This window comes from Cebus imitator, unplaced genomic scaffold (assembly GCF_001604975.1).
Source record: "Cebus imitator isolate Cc_AM_T3 unplaced genomic scaffold, Cebus_imitator-1.0 Scaffold51, whole genome shotgun sequence".
NCBI lineage: Eukaryota > Metazoa > Chordata > Mammalia > Primates > Cebidae > Cebus > Cebus imitator.
In genome coordinates this window covers 8,440,814-8,464,204 of record NW_016107366.1, presented here as the reverse complement: position 1 = coordinate 8,464,204, position 23,391 = coordinate 8,440,814, and the positions used below count along the sequence as shown (strand labels likewise).

General features: G+C 45.8%; 1 protein-coding gene across 1 annotated transcript in view; it reads left to right on the top strand.

The window, feature by feature from the left end:
* Positions 1-23,391, top strand: part of TMOD1 (tropomodulin 1) — a 91,488-nt gene that overhangs the window by 37,567 nt on the left and 30,530 nt on the right. Inside the window, exons 3-5 of the mRNA XM_017527855.2 lie at positions 7,546-7,702; positions 14,585-14,704; positions 22,689-22,778. Coding sequence (XP_017383344.1) covers positions 7,546-7,702; positions 14,585-14,704; positions 22,689-22,778 — 367 coding nt within the window. The remainder of the gene's footprint in view (positions 1-7,545; positions 7,703-14,584; positions 14,705-22,688; positions 22,779-23,391) is intronic.

Sequence of the window (23,391 nt, the reverse complement as noted above, 5' to 3'; positions counted from 1 at the left end):
AAAAAAAAAAAAAAAAAAAAAAAAAAAAAAAAAAAAAAAAAAAAAAGCACTTGCCCAGCAAATTTATCCTGTGCACACTTTGAGATTTAAATTCCTTAAAGGTTAAATGAGTTCAATTTCTCACAGGCACCATGAAAGTATACCTTTAAATGTAATGTATAGGCTAGTTATAGATTCTTCTTTGCTATTCAGTAAAGTAGACCTTCCCTTCTCTTTAGGATCTTAATTACCAAGTGTGTAGTGAATAACGACATGTAATTAAGACTTTTCTCTAGGCCAGGTGTGGTGGCTCACACGTGAAATCCTAGCACTTTGGAAGGCTGAGGTGGGTGGATCACAAGGTCAGGAGTTTGAGACCAGCCTGGCCAACACGATGAAACCCCATCTCTACTAAAAATAAAAAACTAGCCAGGCATGGTGGCATGCACCTGTAATCCCAGCTACTGAGGAGGCTGAAGCAAGAGAAAGACTTGAACCCGGGAGGTATAGGTTGCAGGGAGTTGAGATCATGCAAGACTCCATCTCAAAAAAAAAAAAAGAAAAAAAAAAGACTTTTCTCTAATTTTACTGTACTTTCTCCATTCACCTCCCATCTCCCTGGTTACTCCAAAATCTTTAATTTCTCTTTGTGGGGTCATAGCCCTACCTCTTAACACACTGCCTGAACATGTAGCATTTATTTAGCAGATGTTTATTGAATGAATAAGAAATAAAGAAATGAGAGATGCATTTCTATGCATACACAATCACCAAATACTCTCCTGGTCAGAGCCAACAACAGAATGGTTGTGAAAATTCTTTTCCTCACCTATGCGGTAGCGTGGGTCTGAGAGTCAGTATTAGCTTCTAATAATCGTGAGAGATCTACGGCAGTATTTTCAGGTTCATTTAACTTCTCCACAGCTAATTTGCATAGTAAGGCAAATCACATTGTGAAACAGGCAGTATTTGAAATGTGGCCATCTCTAGTCTGGCCAGTCTCAGCATCACTGTGACCCACTGGCACATGAAGAGCCTTCTGTCCTCAGCATTCTGTCCATGACCATTTGGTGCAGTGACTGCATTAGCCACTTCTGTCATTCTCCCATAGATGACATATGCCATTTACAAAATAACAGCTTTTTTGAGATACAATTCACATAGAATACAGTCATCCACTTAAAGCGCACAATTCAATGGTTTGTTCTTTTAGCATATTCACAGAGTCATATAACCATCATGATCAATCTCAGAACATTTTCATCACCCCTCAAAGAAACCTCATGCCCATGAGCTGTCACTCTCCATCTCCCTTCAATCTTCCCAGCTTTATTAGCCTGTTCAGGCTGCTCTAACACAATGCCACAGACTAGATGTCTTTAACAACAGAAACTTATTTTTGCACAATTCTGGAGGCTTAGAAGTCCCAGAAGAGGGTCTCCAGGGGTCAGCTTCTGGTCAAGGCTTTCTTCCTGGCTTACAGACAGCAGCCTTCTCTCGGTGTGTTCTCATGGTGACTGGTTGGGGAAGGAGGTGTTGCAGCAAGCCCTCTGGTGTCTCCTCTTATAGAGACACTAATTCTATCAGATCGGATAGATCACCAATTCTATCTATCAGATCATTTCACCCTTATGACCTCATTTGACTTCACTTATCTCCTTACAGGACCTGTGTCCAAATATATCACTCTGAGGTGTGAGGGCTTCAACCTATGAATTGGAGGCACACATTCCAGTCCATAACACCGGCCCTAGGCAACCGCTAATCTACCTTCTGTCTCTACAGATCTGACTGTTCTGTACATTTCATATATATTGTATGGAATCGTATAATACATGGCCTTTTGTATCTGGCTTCTTACACTTAGCATGATGTTTTCAAGGGCCACTCATGTTGTACTACATTTCTTTTCATAGCTGAATAATATTCAGTTGTATGGATATACCACATTTGGTTTATCCATTCATCAGCTTATGACTAGTAGACTTGTTTGTACTTTTGTTATTATGAATAACGCTCTTATGAACATTCGTGTACAAGTGTTTGGGTGGACATACATCTTCAGTTCTTTTCCACCAAGGAGTGGAACTGTTGCATGATATAGTAACTTTAACTTTTTGAGAAATTGCACAATTATTTTTCAAAAGAACTGTATCATTTTACATTCCTACCAGCAGTGTATGAGAATTCTAGTTTCTCTGCAGTCTCTTCAATACTTGTTATTATCTGTGTTTTTTTTTTTTATTATTGCCATCCTGCTGACTGTTAAATGGTGTGTCATTCCGGATTTGATTTGCATTTCTCTAATGCATAATAATATTGAGCATTTTTTTCATGAGCTTATTGGCCATTTGTATATCATCTTTGGAGAAATGTCTATCCAGATCACTTGGCTGTTTTTAAAAATTTATTTATTTTTATTTTTATTTTTGTGAGATGGAGCTCTGTCACCCAGGCTGGAGTGCATTGGCACAATCTCAGCTCACTGCAATCTCCACCTCCCAAGTTCAAATGATCCTCCCACCTCAGCCTCACATGTAGCTGGGAGTACAGATGTGTGCCACCATGCCTGGCTAATTTTTATATTTTTAGTAGAGATGGGGTTTCACCATGTGGCTAGACTTGTCTCGAACTCCTGACCTCAGGTGATCTGCCCCCTTTGGCCTCCAGAACTGCTGGGATTACAGGCATGAGCCACTGTGCCCAGCCACTTGCCCATTTTTATTTTTATTTTTATATGTTTTTTGAGACAGAGTCTTGCTCTGTTGCTCAGGCTGGAGTGCAGTGGCACAATCTTGACTCACTGCAATCTCTGCCTCGTAGGTTCAAGCAATTTTCGTGCCTCAGCCTCCTGAGTAGCTGGGATTACAGACATGTGCCACCATGCCTGGCTAATTTTTGTATTTTTAGTAGAGATGGGGTTTCTCCATGTTGGCCACGCTGGTCTCAAACTCCTGACCTCAAGTGATCCGTCTGCCTCAGCCTCCCAAAGTGCTGGGATTACAGGCGTGAGTCACCATGCCTGGCCCCATTTTTGTTATTTGTCATATATTATTGAGTTATAAGAGATTTTTATGTACTCTAGATATGAGACTCTTATGAGATACATGATTTACAAATATTTCCTCCCAATCTGTGGATTGTCTTCTCACTAGTGTCCTTTGTAGCACAAATGTTTTTAATTTTGATGAAGTCCAAGTTATCAACTTTTTTATTTTGTTGCTTATTGTTTTGATATCTTATCTGAGAAACCATTGCCTAATCCAGCGTCAGAAAGATTTATGCCTATGTTTTCTTCCGAATGTTTTATAGTTTAGTTCTTATATCTAGGTCTTTGACTCCTTTTGAGTTAGTTTTTATATATAATTGGAGATCACATGCTGTTTTTGAAAACGAATTAAAGTGATAAACAGGAGCTTAAAAATATGTAGCTATCTTTGGGTTTTAGCTGAAAATCATGTGATATTTTGTTAAACATACCATTTAATAGAAAGAAAACTAACTCCTAATGAGGCTGATATTTTCAATATTTACTTAAAAAATGTGATAAGCTTAGAGTTACTAAAAAAGGCCTTTGACTTTTTTCGTTTTTTGTAAATCAACTGCTTTCAATAAAGACTTGAATAAATGAAGCCATATTTTTATGTTATGTAAATAATATTTTTGAAATACATTAAAAACATCTTTATTATACAACATATTATAATTATATGGCCTTTTATTTAATGCAGTAGTTCTCAATCAGGGGCAATTTTGCCCCTCAAAGGAAAAATGGTGGCTGGGCACCGTGGCTCACACCTGTAATCCCAGCACTTTGGGAGGCCGAGGTGGATGGATCACCTGAGGTTAGGAGTTCAAGACCAGCCTGACCAATATGGTGAAACCCCATGTCTACTAAAAATACCAAAATTAGCCGGGCATGGTGGCATGCATCTGTAGTCCCAGCTACTCAGGAGACTGAGACAGAAGAATTGCTTGAACCCGGGAGGCAGAGGTTGCAGTGAGCCGAAATCCCACCGCTGCACTCCAGCCAGGGCAGTAGAGTGAGACTCTATCAAAAAAAAAAGAAGAAGAAGAAGAAGTTTGGCAATGTTTGGAGACATTTTTGTTTGTCACAACTTGAAGGACAGTGCTCCTGGCATCTAGGAGATGGAGAGCAGAAAGTCTGCTAAACAAGCTCCAGTGGGTAGACGGCCTCCACGACAAGGAAGCATCTAGCCCAGAATGTCAGTGGGGCTGAAGTTGAGAAACTCTGCTTTAACTATATCTGCGGCTGCTACCAGATAGACTGGAAAAGAGATGAGAGTCTGCAAACCCTTCTCCCCTCAGTTACGACCCCTGGATTTCTTCTATTGCAATACTTAGCCTTTCTGGGGCCAGAACGTGCCCCAGCATCTTACTGACATCAAAAGCCTTTATGGTAATGAAAATCTGTAGGCCTTCCCTGTGGGGATCCCTAAGAAGCAGGAGCACTTGCTTTCAGTGCTTAATTCATTTTATATTTGTGTGTTTTAGTTTTTTGAACTTATACTTGGATAATGCATTCCCTGTTAAACATATGTATTTGGGTCACGAATCTTCTATTAACATATATTTTACCTGATTATATAACAATGGAAGTGACCATAAGTACCCATTTTTGGCTGTTCACTACGTTAGGCACTATGCTAAGCACACTTTCTGCATTATCTTGTTTAATTTTCTCAACCACTCTATGAGAGAGCAACTCTCATTATTCACATTTTACAACCATGGAAACTGAGGCACAGTGAGATTTAGGGGACTTGCCCAATATTGTGCAGTTGGATCATTATTACTCCAAGTCAGGGCTGAAGCCTGATGTGGGGTCCACCTATGAGGTACAGGCATGTCACAAAGAATTCAGATTATCCATTATGGGTAGTCACACATTGACATTTGCAGGGCAATGAGGTATTCTCTCACTCTCTTGCATCACAGTAAGCTCCCTGCCATGGAAGAGAAGAAGTAGGCAGATACAGCTAGCTACAGGAAGTCCCATCTAACCTGGGACATGCCCACAGAAGCATGGCTCACCTGGTAGCATCATCTGTCCTGCCTATCATGGTGGACAATATCTGAGTGCCTAAGGAAAACTGGGATGTGTGTAGCATCACTTATGTTCCTGAAACTTCCAACCCCAAGTCAGTTGGGCCTTGGTTTTCTACCTACCGTCCTCTCATAAAAAGCTTCAACTCCTAGCGTCTCTTTTGATCTGTGGCCTAAAGCTGTCTGCAAGCACACCAGCACCACTTGCCAGGCCTGTTATCTGTCCATCCGGGCTCTGTGCTGGGTGGGCCCTGCTCACTTACAGCCCTCTCAGAGGCAGGGTCACAGCCCAGTCTCCTGACCTTACAGCCACGACTCTTACTGAAACAGCATTGTGGTGTTAAAAGCATAAGCATCGCGTGGTGGCTCATGCCTATAATACCAACAGTTTGGGATGCTGAGTTGGGTGGATCGCTTGAGGTCGGGAGTTCAACACCAACCTGACCAGCATGGAGAAACCCTGTCTCTATTAAAAAAAAAAAAAAAAAAAAAAAATAGTACCTTTTTTTTTTTTTTTTTTTTTTTTGAGACGGAGTTTCGCTCTTGTTGCCCAGGCTGGAGTGCAATGGCGCGATCTCGACTCACCGCAACCTCCGCCTCCTGGGTTCAGGCAATTCTCCTGCCTCAGCCTCCTGAGTAGCTGGGATTACAGGCACGTGCCACCATGCCCAGCTAATGTTTTGTATTTTTAGTAGAGACGGGGTTTCACCATGTTGACCAGGATGGTCTCGATCTCTTGACCTCGTGATCCACCCGCCTCGGCCTCCCAAAGTGCTGGGATTACAGGCTTGAGCCACCGCGCCCGGCCCATCTTTTAAAACATGATGCGTTAAACAGTAGTATCCCCTCCCAGGCTGTATCCCTCTATGTGCCAGGCATACGTTGATCTTCAAATGCCTGATAACAGTCCCCTTAAAGAGGGGACTTTCAGAAAAGGATTTGGAGTTTGTGAGAGTGACTAAAGATATGCATTTTTGATGATACAAAGATTGGAGGTGGGGTCGGGTACAGTAATCCCAGCACTTTGGGAGGCCAAGGTGGGCAGATCACCTGAGGTCAGAAGTTTGAGATCAGCCTGGGCAATATGGTAAAACACTGACTCTACTAAAAATACAAAAAATTAGCTGGGTGTGGTGGCAGGCGCCTGTAATCCCAGCTACTTCGGAGGTTGAGGCAGGAGAATCGCTTGAACCCGAGAGGCAGAAGCTGCAGTGAGCAGAGAGCACACCACTGCACTCCAGCCTGGGTGCAATAGAGGGAGACCATCTTCAACTTAGCCAGTTTGAGGGTGCATATCTTTGGGGTGATGTTCTTTCCATACCAGCCTCCCTGCTAGCTTTGCAAATGCAGGAAGAGACAGGGAGAACGCAGCGATTAGAAATGAAGATCTTCCTCCTCCCCTAAATCTGAAGAAGAACCCTGGTTTTTGTTGTAGACCTGTCCTGAAACTCCTCGGGCAAATCTTTCCTTGCTCCAGGCCTCAGTTTCCCCTGTTGGAGAGTGTATGCACTAGATGATCTCTGAGCATCCTTGCAGCTAAAGGATGATAGCTTGTACCTTTGACTCCCTAAGGTACGGGGGCTGAGTTAAAGTGAAGCCGGTGAAGGTAACTCCAATCCCCCCTAATTAGGAATCTGCTTTAGTACTAAGCCCTCACCTAGAAGCCTGCTTATGTTTGAAGGAGAGAAGGGAACAGTTGGTTAATGTTATGTTTCTTGAGATACCCATCTCCAGGGGCGACGTTCAAAATATTTAACCACCAGTGTGTCGTGAGCACACACCCGTCAGGAGGTGAGAAGGCAGTGAGAGGTAGAGCCAGCAGGGGCTGTGCCCAGAGAGTATGCCCCACCCACCTCTTAGCTCTGCAGGGCTCTGCTCACCTCGCTGCTTTCCTGGGCCTTTCTCCAGCTTTTTTTTTTTTTTTTTTTTTTTTTTTTTTCGCTTTATTCTAGCTTTTTTTTTTTTTTTTTTTTTCTTTTTTTTTTTTTACTTTTTTTTTTTTTTTTGTCTGCCTCTTCCTGCCTGACTCTCCATCCAGGGCCCCAGGTCAACCCCCTTTGGCTGCTTCTCTTTCCAACCACTTGATACTCAACTCCTGTAAATACCTTTATGCATCCAAACAACAACTCAATCATATTCATCCCTCAACAGATGCTCTTTCAGTGTCCTCTGTGCTCAGGCTTGAGTCGGCTGCCTTGACCCCTCACCTCCTCGTTTTCAAAAATGTTAGAGGCAGGGACATGCTGGAGTATTGGGAAACCTGAGTCCCAGCCTCTCTCTGCTCCTTCTCTGCCTTTGACCTTGGGCAAGCCCCTGCACCTCCTGGGGTTTCAGATTCCTCACATGTAAAACAAGGGACACCATGGATTCCATGAGCTCTGAGGTCCCTGCTGTTTGATAATGAGTTTCTGGAGAAGTGCGAGTCTTCAGCAGCTGACCACTCTCTCTTTCTCTCTCTCTCTTTCTCTCTCTCCTGCCCCCCCACAACCTCCACTGTAGAATGCACTGCTGCCTGCAGGCCTGAGGCAAAAGGATCAGACCACCAAGGCGCCCACGGGCCCCTTTAAAAGAGAGGAGCTCTTGGATCACTTGGAAAAGCAAGCAAAGGAGTTTAAGGACCGAGAAGATCTGGTCCCCTACACAGGGGAAAAACGAGGTACTGAACAATATTGCTGTCATGAATATGCCACTCGCCATGCATCATTGACTGTATACCAGGCCCTGCCAGGCCCAGTGCTGGGCCAAATGTGACTGGGCCTCCTTGTCCTCATCCCTGCCTGGCCAAAACACCCAAACCCAACTTCAAAAGCATCTGTGGATGATGTAGATTTCATGAAGTTTTAGGGTAGACTGAGAAAGGAGTCCTATTCACTCAAATCTGCAAACTTTTCCCTAAACCCCCTTTCACAGGATGCTCTGATTATTTTTTATGGAAACCTAGACAGTTCTGAGAGTGAAAGAAGGGACTGTTCATAATGACATCAGGACTTTGGGAGACCAAGGCAGGCGTACCACCTGAGGTCAGGGGAGTTTGAGACCAGCTTGGCCAACATGGTGAAACCTTATCTCCACTAAAAATATAAAAATTAGCCAAGTGTGGTGACACAAATCCTATAGTCCCAGATCCTCAGGAAGCTGAGACAGAAGAATCACTTGAATCCAGGAGGCAGGAGTTGTAGTGAGCGGAGATCACGCCGCTGCATTCCAGCCTGGGTGACAGAGTGAGACTCAGTCTCAAAAAAAAAAAAAAAAAGACATCAGGACATGAGGCCTAAGCAGGGACCATCCTGTGCAAACCAGGGATTAGAGATGAACTAACCATCTCCACCTGGATTCTCTCTGCTCTTTCTCCAAAGTTCCTCTCTCTGGCAGCTGCAGCTTCCCTTCCTTTGTCTGTCCTTCTATACTCTCTGCTCCAGCCTGAGGCAAAACATCTTGAAGGTCCCAGGGAACAGACAGGGCCTCTCTGGTCATCCATTCTTCTAGGACTTCCCATTGCTCTCCAAACCCTCTACCCCCCTCTTTTATCCCCCTGATCCCATTGTCCCACAGGCCTCCTTCTGCTCCTCAAACTTTCCACCTCAGGACCTTTGCACATACTCCCTATATATGGTCCTGGTCCCCAGCTCCATGCTGTCTTCTTCATGGCTAACTCCTCCTGCCTGTTAAGATATAATGGTTAGAAATAGCCTGGAGCTAGATCTATTTCAGTTGCAATCCTGGCACTACACTTACTAGCTGTGTGAATAGTTGTAAATGTTTTAACCCACTGTGCCTCCATTTCCTCCTCTGTAAAACAGGGACGATGAAAATACCAGCCTCATGAGGTTGTAATGAGGACTAAGTGAGTTCAGATTTCTGTCCACCGCTTAGAACAGCATCTGGCCCGAAGTGAATGCTGCCTAAGTCTTATTGTTATTATCCTTTAGGTCTCAACTAAGGGAATCCATCCCTGTCTACTCTGTTCAGGACAGGCAACCCCTCTCCAACTCCCCTGATTGATTATTCTCCAACTCAGGGGCCTGTGTGTGTCCTTCAGACGAACTCACATCTTATCAGCATCGCTTTATCTTTCATCTCTCTCACTAGCCTGTAAACTCCCTGAGGGCAACCACTTGGGCTGTTTTTGCTCAAGTGGTACCGCCAGCATGCAGCCAGCATGAGGCGTGCTGTATAGTAGGATTGAGTAGAGAATTGTTGTGTGAATGGATGAGTTAAAATTAAATAAATGTTTAATGGATCTTGTGCACTACTTCCTTAGAATGCCAGCTCCACAAATGCAAAGACCGTATCTGTCTTGTTCATCATTTTGTTCCCAGCAGCTAATAAATCCTAGCACATAGAAGGCACCTAATAAATATTCGTTAAATGAAAGCACTAATTCTAATTAATTAGTTGTGTAATTAATTGGTTCTTTTCAGTCTCTTCCATTCTCTCCACCCCCCAAGAATGCAAGCATTGTGAGCCCCGGGTCCATGTCTGTGGCTGGCACCCCTGTATCGCTGTCGTATTTGCACAATGCCCAGTACTGAGTAGCTGCTTCATAAAATGAGGACGCACGCAGGGTTAGACATTGCGCAGAGGACTTCGAGCCATTCCAAACCCGGGAACTGGAGCTCAATCCAGATTTCACTGAAAACTGGAAGGCCAGGGAGGCGTAAGGGACATCTAGATTATAGAGCTTCTGAATTGTGAAAGTATTGTGTGGTCAGAGGGATCCTGGAGGGGGTGGCAGGAGAGATGGTGAGGACAAGGGCAGGGAGTGGGGATGGGCAGCAGACCTGGGTGGATACCAAGCAAGGTGAGCCAGTGCTGGCGTCCACTTCCTCATGTACCCACACCCCTCACAGGGGAGGACCTGGAGGATGGTGTCGGGGATGAAAAGGGAGTCTGAGTGGCACACAATCCTGCCACTCCTCCACGGAACGCTGGACTGGGCAGAGCTGGGAAAAGTTCTCTAGCCTCCCAGAGCTGGACTCCCTTCATGAAAAACCAGGCTGACCAAGGAGAATAGTTAGCGTTCATTCTACTTCCATACAGTGACAAGCCTAAAGGGTTCATCATTCTCATCATTGTGATTATCATCTTAGAGTATTTAAATGCTAGTTTGTGGAATTCTTATGGCTTGAATAAGTGGAGGTCTCAGAGCCAGTGGGGCAGGAGACCCTCCAGCTCTGACTGGCAGGTGCAGGGACATTTCAGTCCAGCCTCTACCCAGCACTTCCCCCACACCAGGCCTACAGTCAGCTTGGGCTGCCGGAAAACAGCACCCCACACTGCAAGACCTCATAGTATGTGGGAAGAGCCATAAACTGGCACAAAGTCCTGAGAAGTTTGGAAAGCGAGGCCTTTTCATTCAAGTGGGGGAGACCAGAATACAACTCCATGCAGGATGTTTTCATTAGAATTAGATTTGGCTGCAAGCGCTGGGGGGAAAATATAAAAAGTAACAGAGACTTAATCAAGGAGTTTAATGTTCTTAGGCTTTCTGGGGCTAGTAAGGCATATTGCTTAGCATCATGGATCGCAACCCTTTCCATCTTTTCATTCTGCCATCCCTACAACCTGTCTTTGTCCTCATGGTCTATCTGGCTGCTGAAGCTCCAGCCATCACATTCACATGCCTCTAGTAAGACGAAGGGAAGAAGTCTAGGTCCCTCTTACAGTGGCTCAGGGTTGCCACCCTCACTGGAGGAACCTGTTGTGGGGTATAATAAACCACAGGTCTTAAATATTTATTGAATATTCATCTCAGACATCGCATTAGTCATTTTAATACTTGAGTTCCTTTTTAGGGATTTTGTTTTCCTTGTATGTGTTCCTCTTTTCTGGATCCCTGGAATCTGATATTAACAGAGGTTATGATACATTTTTTTCCCCAAATGATTCTGTTGCATGTTTTGTTGATAGATAATTGATTTTTGCTATAAACAATTTACACAATAAAGCTAAGTAATTCAGAATCATTTCCTTCACTGAAAATAAGCACTGATCCCATTTTAGTGAAGATCTTTCTGGATATTTCTCTCTGCGCTTCCCACTCGCTCTCAGCCTTCATCATTACAACTCTGGTATTGCACCCACACCGACCTCCTAAGCATCCCCGCACCTCCACCCGCACCCCCATCAGCTTATCCTCCATCAACAGCTACAGTGAGCTGTGTAGGTTTTTTTAAATTGAGGTAAAACTTACATAACATAAAATTAACCATTTAAAAATGAACAATCCACAACACTGTGCCACCACCACCTCTATGGAGGTGCAAAACACTTCTGTTGCTCCAAACAAAACCCTGTCCCCATTACACAGTTAAGTACTCTACGGCTCCCTCTGCCCCAGCCCCTGGTGACCACCAGTCTGTTTCTGTGGATTTACTTATTGTGTATATTTCCTGGAAATGAAATCATACAATATGTGATTTTGTGTGTCTGGTTTCTTTTACGGAGCACAATGTTTTCTAGACTCATCCATGTAACAGCACAAATCGCTACTTCATTCCTTTTTATACCTGAATGATATTTCACGATTGTTTATCCGTTCATCCACTGATAGACATGTCAGTTAGTTCTGCCTCTTGGCTATTGTGATTAGTGCTGCTCTGAACATTCCTGTACCAGTATTTGTTTGAATACCTACCTGTATTTAATTCTTTGGGAGTATATACCTAGGGATGGAATGGATGAATCATATAGTACAGCCTATGTGTAATTTTTTGAGTAACTGCCAAACATCTTTTCCATAGCAACCACACCATTTTACATTCCTATCAGCAATGTACAAGGCCTGCACTTTTCCACATCCTTTCCAACACAAATTTTCCATTTTTTAAAATTGTAGCCATCCTCATGGGTGTGAAGTGGCATCTCATTGTAGTTTTGATTTGCATTCCCTAACAAGCCATGGTGCTGAGCATCTTTTTGTGTGCCTGCTGGCCATATGTATATCCTCTTTGGAGAAATGTTAATTCAAATCTTTTACCCATTTTAAAATTGGGTTGTTTTTCCTTTAGTTGTTGAATTGTAAAAGTTCTTTCTGTATTCTAGATACTAGACCTTATCATATATGTGATTTGTGAATATTTTTCCCCTCTGTATATTGTCATTTCAGTTTCTTGATAGTAGCCTTAGATGCACAAAACTTTTAAATTCTGATGAAGTCCAATTGATCTATTTTTTCTTTTGTTGCTAATGTTTTCGTCATTTCTAGGACTCCATTGCTAATTTTAAGGTCATAGAAACATATCCTTATGTTTTCTTCTAATAATTATATATATATGTGTGTGTGTGTGTGTATATATATATATATATATATATTTTTTTTTTTTGAGATGGAGTCTCACTCTGTCTCCCAAGCTGGAGTGCAGTGGCACAATCTCTGTTCACTGCAACCTCTGTCTTCCAGGTTCAAGCAGTTCTCCTATCTCAGCCTCCTGAGTAGCTGGGATTACAGGCGCCACCACACCCAGCTAATTTTTGTATTTTTAGTAGAGACAGGGTTTTGCCATGTTGGCCAGGCTGGTCTCGAACTCCTGACCTCAAGTAATCTGCCCACCTCAGCCTCCCAAAGTGCTGGGATTACAATCATGAGCCACTTTGTCCAGCCTGAATATTATAGTTTTAACTCTTATATTTAAGTCATTCCATTTTGAGTTCAACTTTACATATGATGTGAAATAGGGGTCCAACTTCATTCTCTTGCATGTGGATATTCAGTTGTCCCAACACCATTTGTCAAAGAGATTATTCTTTCCCCATTGAATGAACTTTGCACCCTTTTTAAAAATCAATTTGCTATAGATGTTTTCGTTTCTTTCTGGACCGTCAATTCTATTTCATTGTCTGTCTGTCTATCCTTACATCAGCACTACGCAGTTTAGTTTTTTAGTAAGTTTTGAAATCAGAAAGTATGAGTGATCTAATTTTTCTCTTTTTCAAGATTGTTTTGGCATTTGTGGTCCAAATTTCAGATGAATTTAAGGATCGCCTTTTTTATGTCTAGAAAAAGGACTCCTGGAACTTTGGTAAGAATTGCACTGAATCTGTAGATTGCTTTCGGTAGCGCTGCCATCTTAATAATATTAAGTGTTCCAATCCATTAACTTAAAATATTTTTCCATTTATTTAGGTCTTCAATTTCCCTCAGTAATGTTTCACTGTTTTCATTGTACATGTCTTTTATCTCTTTGGTTGAATTTATTCCCAAGTTTTATTCTTTTGGATGCATTATATGAAATTGCTTTTTAAATTTCCTTTTCAAATTTTTCATTGCTGATGTACAGAAATACCACTTAGTTTTGTATGTTGATTTTGTACCCTGCAATATTGCTGACTTTATTAGTTCTAATAGTTTTTTGTGTAGAAATTCAGGGTTTTCTACACATAAGATTATATCGTCTACAAACAAACAATTTTCCTTTTTCCTTTCTAGTTTAGATTCCATTGACTTCTTTTTCCTGTCTATTTATTCTGATGGAAACTTCCAGTACAATGTTGAATGGCAGCAGTAAAAGTGGGCACCCTTGTCTTGTTTCTGATCTTAGGGGCTCATTTCCTCACTTCTGTCAGGTCCCAGATTACAGTCTGTCATCTCTGTGAGGCATTCTCTGACTACCCTTTCCAAAACAGCAGTGCCCCCCACCCACTCCCCAGCCGGGCATCTTCTAGGCCCTTGTCCTGCTTTGTCTCCTTCCATAATGCTTGGTACCATTTCCATATCTTTATATGTTTATTATCTGTCTCCTTTTACTACATTGGAAGCTCTTGAGGATTTTACTCGCTACTCTCCCCTACCCCTAGAAAGGTGCCTGGCACATAAGAAACACTCAATAAATATTGTTGCATAAATAAATATACATATGCAATTTCTCATCAATGGAATTAAGTTGTTCGTGCTACTTTGTAAACTTGCAGTATCACACAACATTTGTCCTAGGCATGCTCCTTAGTAAGTAGCAATCTCCATCGTCCTTCTGCTAACTGCTGGAAGTCCATTGTATGGATGCACCGTAATTTCTTCACCAGTTCCTATGAGTGGACATGACAGTGACCATCCTCATAGGTACCTCTACTCCCCTTATTCCATTATGAATCTGACACTTAAAAAATATGGTAATGAGGCAAGGATGCATTTTTTGCTCCCTTTTCGTATTTTATTTGTTTGTTTAGAAATGTTTATACATTTTTCTCTCATTTCTCAAGGTCTCAGAACCTTTGGTTAGGGTGTCCCAGATCCTGACATTCTATTATATTTTTCTTTTGTATTTTTTTCCTACTTACAGATTGTTTGGTTATGACCAATGTTTTTGATAGAGGGTAGTTGGCTTGGACCGAGTTATAAAATCTTTCTTTTCAAGTGTGAAGGGTGCTGTGTTGGAGATCCCTGATTCCTGTTTTTGGGAGTTGGTCCCTAGAGGGAGAAACCTGAAAGGACTCTCAGCACGGAGGGACCCACAGGGCTGTACAGTGGTCCATGCAGGGCCATCTCCAGAGGCCGCCCTATTGCAACCACTCCATTAACAGGTCCCCTGTGTGTTTGCAGGAAAGGTCTGGGTTCCTAAGCAGAAGCCAATGGATCCCGTGCTGGAAAGTGTGACGCTGGAACCGGAGCTGGAGGAAGCCTTGGCAAATGCTTCAGATGCAGAACTCTGTGACATTGCAGGTAAGAGGCGTTCCAGGAGCTTTCCACATCTTCCAGACGGAGTTGACCCACATCTGCAGGGAACCTTGTAGGGCTCATTTCAGCATGAACACCTCCTCTATTTCTAACAAGAACTAGAGGAAACCGAGAGTGTGTTAAAATAAAAATGCATTCTCAAAAACCAAAACAGGGAAAACAGAGATAAAACCACCCGAGCCCATCACACCACGGGGCCATCTGTTGTTGCTATGGGACCCCATCCCAGAGGGACGTGGCTGTACCTCAGGGAGAGCCCACAGGTGCCCTTTCCCAGCCGTTTGCACTGAATCCTGCCCATGCCACTTGGGAAGAGAGGATAGAGGGAAAAGAGATAGAGGGCCTCTGGTGTCTTTGGCTTGGGAAGCTTACTAAGGGCTCGATTTTTACAACTTTGCACTTTGCCTGCAGTCAGCTCAGTGAGCCGGGCTTTGAGGGGTCACCCTTGTATATTGCATATTTGCCCTACACCCTCCATCTTCATGTGTGTTTCCATACAATCTTCACAAACTACCCCGAAACTTCAGAAGGTGGCCTGATATTCAGAGTCCTTCCCCGCCCCCTGCTTCAGTGCTACTCCTGTCTAGTCCCTGTCCCATTGCTGTGTGTTCTATCCCCAGGAGGGTCAGGCTCTGGCCACATCCAGCACCCTGTACACTCCCCACCTACTGTGCTCCCTGACCCAGGGAGTGGGTGGGTTTTTATTCTGCGGGCTTGGAGACTGCTAATCATAGCCCAGGGTGGGTGGGGTGAGGAGAGGCTCGAGGCAGGTGGGCAGGGGAGACGGTAGAAGGGGAGCCTGTGACTGATTGGCTATGAGAGCGAGGTAGAAGAGTCAAGCAGGGTAACCTCAGACACTAAGTGGTGTTGGTGCCATTAGTGACAGATGGCAACGAAGGAGCAGGAAGAGGGAAGATACGGAGTTCAGTTTATAACCTGTGGCATTTGAGGCGCCTGTGGGCCACCCAAGTGGGGTCAGTTGTATAGGAAGGTCTGGAGTGCTACAGGGGGTTCCCATTCAGGATAGAGATTTGGGCATCATTAGTGTTGGCAAGCTCCAGGCAGAACATATGACCCTTGTAGAAGCCTTTGGCAGCGGGAAGTGGGGGTGTCAAATCGTGGAAATGGGGCAAAGCTAGAATGGGGATCAGTTAGCCACAAATAGGCTGGGAACCAAAGTCCAAATCAAGATGGACAGAATCAGGTGCAGAAGCCATGGAGACAGAGTGAGGGTTCAGGGTTGGCCAGGAGGCTCAGAGGCATGTGAGACCAGAGGCCACGGCGGGGATGAGCCGTGGGGCAAGAGCACTGGGAACCTGGCCGGCCACAGCTGCCCTCTGTGTCTTGTGGGTGGTATTGTGCATGACTTTGATGATTTTTGTGCAGGGGTGGGGGAGCTGCTGGAGATGTGCAGGGGCAGTGAGCAGACTCACCTCTACCCAAAGGGCACTCTGGATGGTGACAGGTGAAGCCAGGTTTGGGGGACCTGAGGAGTGAATGCAGAGAGCCAATGTGTAGACCCCAAGTCCAGAGAGCCCTTTCCTCGGGAGACAGGAAATTTGAAGAGGGACAAAGGGCAGTGGCTTGAAGGCTATCAGGACTGGGAGAGAATAGTTTTCCTGTTCACTGTGAAGTACAGAAGCAGTGAGTGCTTCACCCAGGTGGGAAGGGAGTGCTTAACTCCGGAACCTAGTTTGCTAGCGTAGAAATTTATCCTGTCAGAAACCACACAAGTCAAGTAGATCCTCCATTGCGCCCATATATTGTATGTCACACTTCAACTAAACCATCTCCTGATGGGGGTCCCTTGACTTTGGGTTAGTCTGCGAGGCAGGGACGCAGCTGATGGCTTGGTGTGCCATCTCCACATTGACTGACGCTGGGGCTGTTTTTACCGTGGACTTTCTCCTCCAATCACCCTCCATGACGTCACTCCCCTCATTAGGCAGCTCCAAGGGATTATCAAATGACTACTGTCACAACCTCCGGCTCCTGTAGTTCCTGTGCCAAAACAGAGCTGCAACCGTGTGCCAGGTTTCTGTGTTGCTTTCTTGAAACTATTTCTCTTAATTTTTTTTTGGCGTGGCTATTTATCATTATCTGTTAACGACACAATACCCTGCCGATGTCTGGGAAGGAGAAGGGAGCTGTAAGTCTACACCAGTGGAAACTGGCTAAGCATGGATGCCTGTCATTTGATGTTGGACATTTGAAAGGGGGCAGCATCCCTGGGGAAGGAGGGACTGAACGTTGTTGACCACCTACCATGTCCCAGGTGCTATGTGAGTTGCTCTCAAGACCTTGTTGTATTTACTGACCAAAACAATCCTATGAAGTCACTTCTATTACTGTCCCCATTTTACAGATGGAGAAAGTAGGCAAGGTGTGGTTAAATGCCTTGCCCAAAGGGTTTAAACCCAGGCAGCCTCATTCTAGGGCCGACGGGCAGTGTCACCACCCGTGTAACCTGACTGAAGCCCTCAGGGTAGGGGAGGACACAGAGCGCAGAGGGTGACAGGCAAGGCTGGAGAAGCTGGCTGAGGACAGGGGGTCACATCAGGAAAGGCTCTGGATGCCACACCAGAGATGAAACCTGCGACTAGGGGATGTGGGAGAGCTAGATGGCAGCAGGGGTTTGAGTGGAGAGGAAGCAGTGTTCTGCAGGATGGGGGAAGGGAGGAGGCAGGTCCTGGAGGAGGCTGAGACCTGGGCAGAGCTGTGGGACTGCATCTGAGATGCAGCTTCACCAAGAGCCAGCGGTTCCTGGTGCCGGCTCACAGGCCGAGCAGCTGAGATGGTGCCAGGCTTTCTGGCCGGAGGCAGCAGAAAACAGGCTGGGTGGCTGATGAGGAGTGCTCGCCGAGAGCTGACTTCAAAGACTCCGCATGAGATGCAGGCTGGACTTCGAACATGGTGTTGGGAGTGCTGGGCAGAGCAGGCCCATGAGAGTGATGGGTGGGTGGGGCCCTTTTTCATGGAGCGGGTGGCTGGGGCCACGAGTGTGGGTGACTCACTGCAGGAAGAAGAGTAGGGAGAGAAGGACATGGGGCATCCAGGTCCCCTGTAGTCGGTATGGCCTCTCTCCAGGTGGAACATTGCCATCAGCTCAGCCCTTGCTTGCCCACTCACACACAGTCAGTGCCATCCATTTAGTCTCTGGCTAGCCCCTGGCAAAAGAATGGTAAGAAAACAGCCCAATTTTCACCCTCTTAGAGCCCACGTTAAACAAACACCAGGCATGTGTGAAGTGACAAATGAGATTGAGTCTCAAACAGAATCAGGACAGTGTGTGAGGGGGGCACTGGTCCAGAGGGTGGGGCTGGGGAGACCAGGAGGAGCTGTGGAGAAGAGCCTAGGAGCAGAAGAGCAGCACTGAGGACGGGCGTGGAGAAGGTCCAGGACTCGGGAGCGGCAGGAGAAGCTGTTCTGGGTGGGAAGGGCAGGCCCCTCTGAGCTGTGTGCTCTGCAGGGGTGGCATGGCAGGCTTGCTATCTGCTGATGTTAGGAGCCTGGGGGGCACCCTCAGGTGTGCCCTCCTAACTCAGGTGTGACACAGGTGAGGTGCATCACTCATGCATTCACCTGTCTGCTGATTGAGCCAGTGCACATTATCAACCTCCTAGACACTAGGATGAACCAGAGCCAGTTCTTGACTTTGGGAGGCCCAAGAGCTGATGAGGAGGACAGACCAGAAGCATGTATTTTTTTTTTTTTTGAAACCATAAAGTCTTTTATCCCTTAAACATGTAGATTTCAACATTAAAAGTTTCCCTGCTGGGTGACAAGCAGAGTGCACAAGTTCCTGGCGGGACTAAGTTCTTGGCGCGTAGCCTTGGGTTGTAGGTCAGAAGCTGCTGGGAGTCAGGAAGCCCTTGCAATTCCCAGTGCCTCCCCTGCCCACTCAGCGAGGTGATGCTGGATGGCCTTTAGGGACCTTTCAGGTGGGGCAGGACCCAGGAAGGAAGTGGGGTAGGGAGACTCATCATTTAGATGGGACAGCCTCTGGCCACTCACCCCCAAGGGCAGCTGGCAACCTGGGAGTCTTGCAGCTATCAGAGGCAGGCTTAGCCAGACCACCCCCTGGCTTCTGGCTACTTCCATGTGCTTAGGCACCTGTCTGGCTACCCTACCAGTGGCAGGGTGTATCTTATCCAGGAGCAGTTCAACTGCATCCAAGTCCTGGACCGGAGCCAGTTCTCCCACCTGTCCCTGAGATGTAGGAGAACATCTTCCAGCCATCTGCCTAGAGCCAGCCTGAGCAGCTGGCAGCTGCAGGGGCTGGGGATGTGTGCTGTTATCTCCCTGCGTCCTGAGTGGAATTACCAAATGAGCGAACTCTGCCAAGGCAGGGAGAGGAAACAGAACTCAATGTTCTTTTTCAGAGTTCAAAAATAGTCCTTTTTGAGTTTTGAGGAAGATCTAGACTTAAAAAAAAAAAAAAATCCAGTTCCCCAGTGCTAAATTCAGCCTTGCCAGTATCTACAAAGAATGAAGCAACAGGCAATGTTGATGTGCTGTTTTCTGCCGTCACTCACTTCTGGCGACGTGGTGTGGCACAAAACCAAGTGAGAGAGAAAGTCTCGGTTTTGTGCCTCGGTCTGGCGGCCTGGTGGAAGGTAATACTAGCCCCAGGCATTCTGCCCATCAATGCAAATTTAGCTAGGCCCTTCCCTTCCTTCTTTCCTTTCTTCTTTCCCTCATTCCTTCTTTTCATCCTTCCTTTTTGGAATTCTAATTTTCTCTGAGCCACAAAATGGTTTTACTTATTCTTAGCCCTGCTATTAACATATGTAACATCCTAGAATACATGTTATCTGTCCTTAGAACACCGAAGTCAAGAGGAAGTTTTAGAAGTTTAGAACTGCTGGTAATCTAGTGAATGAGAATACTAGCTTAAAAGCCACGAGGGTCCTTGCTATATGGTTTTGGCGAACCATTTCCCTCTTGAGCTTGCTGAAAAAGTTAGGGGTGGGGAGTCTACCACAGATGCCCTGGGTGCTTTTTGTTTGTTTGTTCATTTGTTTTTAGGCAGAGTGTCACTCTGTTGCCCAGCCTGGAGTGCAGTGGCACAGTCTCGGCTCACTGCAACCTCCATCTCCCAGGTTCAAGCTATTCTCCTGTCTCAGTCACCCAAGTAGCTGGGATTGCAGGTGCACGCCACCACACCCTGCTAATTTTTGTATTTTTGGCAGAGACCGGGTTTCACCATGTTGGCCAGGATGGTCTCAAACTCATGGTCTCAAGAGATCCACCCACCTCAGCTTCCCAAAGTGCTAGGATTACAGGCATGAGCCACCATGCCCAGCCCCTGGATACTTACTGTGAAAGTCAAACAGGATAAAAACATGAGAAATTGTTGTGTGGCTAAATCCTATGGGTAGGTAAGAGATTAGTTCAAACACTCTATTTTACAAGTGAGAAAACTGAGCCCCCCGCCACTAAAAGGGAAGTGACCTATACAGCGTTACCCAGAAAATTCATACCGAGGCTCAGACTGAAACGCAGGTCTCCTTTCTCTTGGTCTCCTGTCTCTTGTCACTTTGCCGCCTCCATCCCTCTTTCTAGACTATCACAGGAAGCTGGCATCTGTGTGCCAAATGCACTTTCTATTTTCCACCTCCCTATACTCTAAGCCACACCAGCCAGCCATATGAGGCTACATGTTTCATGTGATCCCCAACAACCTTTACGAACTGTTTCCAAGCCTGAAACCCCAGCACATCCCAGAACCTCCCCCCACCCCGCCCCCACCAGCTGCTGTGTGGGAACTGCGAGAGCCTGCCCTGGGATGGGACTCATTCGTGGTGATCTGATTCACCTGCTGCTGACTCAGGCCTCAGCTCCTGTTGCCCACGTAGACGCAGCCTAAATTAAAACCCCGAGAGCTCGACAAAATGCAGATGCCTCTCTCCCCACCAGTTCACTTAGTGATGAACAAGCAAGTCTAATTTTAGCAGAGAAGAATCTTAGAATGTGAGAAACAGAAGGGAATTTGAGATCATCTTGTCTTGTGGTTTTCGACTCGCACTGAGCAACAAAATCACCTGAGGAGATTAAAAAAAAGAATCTCCAGAGATTCTGATTGGTTGGTCCAGGATGGAGACAGGCACTGAAATGTTCTTAAAGCTCCCCGGGGGATCCGTGTGTGCAGCCTTGACCGAGAGCCACTGGTCTCGTCTCCATGCCTCATTGGAAAGAGGAGGCTGAAGCCTGGGCGGAGCGGGGGAACTGCCCAAGGTCACACTGATATCACGGGCATGGTCAGGGCTGGAACTTGGGTCTCCTGACTCTTCATTAAGGGTTCCCATGTTGTCTCTCTAACAGGAAACCATGTCTAATGAAATGACTTGGGTATTTTTAAAAAATTATCACCAAATATTTGCCAAATACCATATTCAGGGAGAGGTAGAAGAGAGAATATCCTTCCCTGACCTCCAGAAGCCTACAGTCTAGTAGGAGAAGCACACGTGTATCTAGATATGTCTAACACCAAGTAGATTCTGAGGCATACACCAGGTGCTGTGGGAGAACTACAGAGGGAGAGGAGGAGTCCAGGAGGACTCCCTGGAGGAGGAAGGGTCACTCCCAGTCTTGAAGGAGAGAGAGGGAGATCTGATTTTTTTTTTGTTAGATAAAATACAGGATGTTCAATTGAATTCAGATTTCAGAGAACAACAAATATGACCCAAGGTTGAACGGGGCCTACTTATGCTAAAAAAAAAATGTGTTGTTTATCTAAAATTCCAAGTCAAGTGGGTGCAGAGAATCACCCACAGAAAGGAGGGCACTAGCAAAAGCAGGGACTGTTTGTGTGGCTGGAGCAGAGACTGTTGGGACGGGGAGTGCAACAACACTGTTGAGATGGGGCCCCCCGGTGGGGGGGTGGGGCTGTGAAGCCAGGCTCTGGGTTTGGACTTGGCTGTACGAGCCACCATCCTCCCATCCGGACAGCTGCAACAGCCTCATGGCTCTGCAGCCATGTCCATCTCTCCCTTCTCTAGTGAGTTCTCAACACAGTAGTCACAACTCAGGTCAGGCTATCTCATTTCTTGCTCATGCCTTCAATGGCTTCTCAGAACCTCCAGGCTTTCCCACCTGCATTCCTCTGCCTGGAATGTTCTGTTGCCCTTCTCTTAGCTTGGCCAACACTTACTCCGCCTTCCCATCCCAAGTCCCTCTTTTATGCTCTCTCAGGACTGAACTTTTCCTCTACCACACTCACCACACCCTGCACTGCTTTTTCACTGCATGGGAACTTGCTTGGGTCCTCTCTCCCCCAGCACACTTTCATCCCCGGGAGCAGAGACTCGGCCTTTCTTATTCTCCACTGTCCCCACCAGAGCCTGGCACACAGTGCTGGGGTGGGCTTCAGTACATGTTGAATGAATGAATGGCTGAGCATGGGAGTGATGAGGTCAGGTTGGCATGTCTGGCTGCTCTGTGCTGCGTGCTGGGAGGAAGAGGCCAAGACCAGGGCACCAGTGATGACACAGCCGTGGCGATACAGCCCAGGAATGATCAGGCCTCCACGAGGACGGAGGTGATGGGATGGGAGGGGGATGGATCTGAGAGGCACTGGGGCAGCCGAATGGGCCTGCGAGGAGAAGGTGTGACATGCTCTGGGGTTTTACCCTGAGGGACAGGCAGGATGACGAGTTGGAAAGAGACCCTTCTAAAAAAAGGGGTTGTCACTGGAAAGAGCCATTCTGGTTTGGCCACATTGAGCTGGATGTGCTAGCAGGACATCAGGGACTCAGAGGCCAGGGGCAGAGCAGCCTGGGTTGGGGCTGGAGATTTCAGAGTCACATCAACAGAGGTGAGAGTAAAAGTAAAATAAAATTCTGGATTCTTCATGTAAGTGTTTCTTGCCATTTCTGTGAGCCAGAGTTCCCAGGGTTTGGAGTGTGGGTGCCTAGGAGGCTCTTTAGACTGCAGAGGCGCATCACGGGCCCTTTCCTTGTCCCTGCAGCGATCCTGGGCATGCACACGCTCATGAGCAACCAGCAGTACTACCAGGCCCTGAGCAGCAGCTCCATCATGAACAAGGAGGGGCTCAACAGTGAGTATGCACCCGCCCCCCGAGGGACCTCATGCTTCTTGCCTCCTTCACTCACTGATATTCTCTGACTGGTTGCAGAAGTTTTAACATGTTATGTAGCCAGATAAAAAGAAAAAAAAAAATGTTGTGTAGCCAAATCTGTTCATCCTTTCCTTTGAGTCTCCTGGGAGTTATGTCTTGTTTACAAAGGCCTTCTCTATCCCAATATTATAAAAATGTTCTCCTATATTTTCTTCTAAAAGTTTTAGAGATTTACTTTTTATATTCAACTTTTTCTTTTTTAAGACAGGGTCTCGCTCTGTCAGCCAGGCTGGAGTGCAGTGGCACAATCTTGACTCACAGCAGCCTGGATCTCCTGGGCTCAAGCGATCTTCCCACCTCTGCCTCCTGAGTAGTTGAGACTACAGGTGTATGAAGTCATACCTGGCTAGTTTTGTTTATTTTTTATGGAGATGAGGTCACACTGTTGCCCAGGCTGGTCTTGAACTCCTGGATTCAAATGATTCTCTTGCCTCGGCCTCCCAAAGTTTTGGGATTACAGGCATGAGCCACCACACTTGGCCTTACATTCAATTTCTTTTTTTTTTTTTTTTTTGAGATGGAGTCTTGTTCT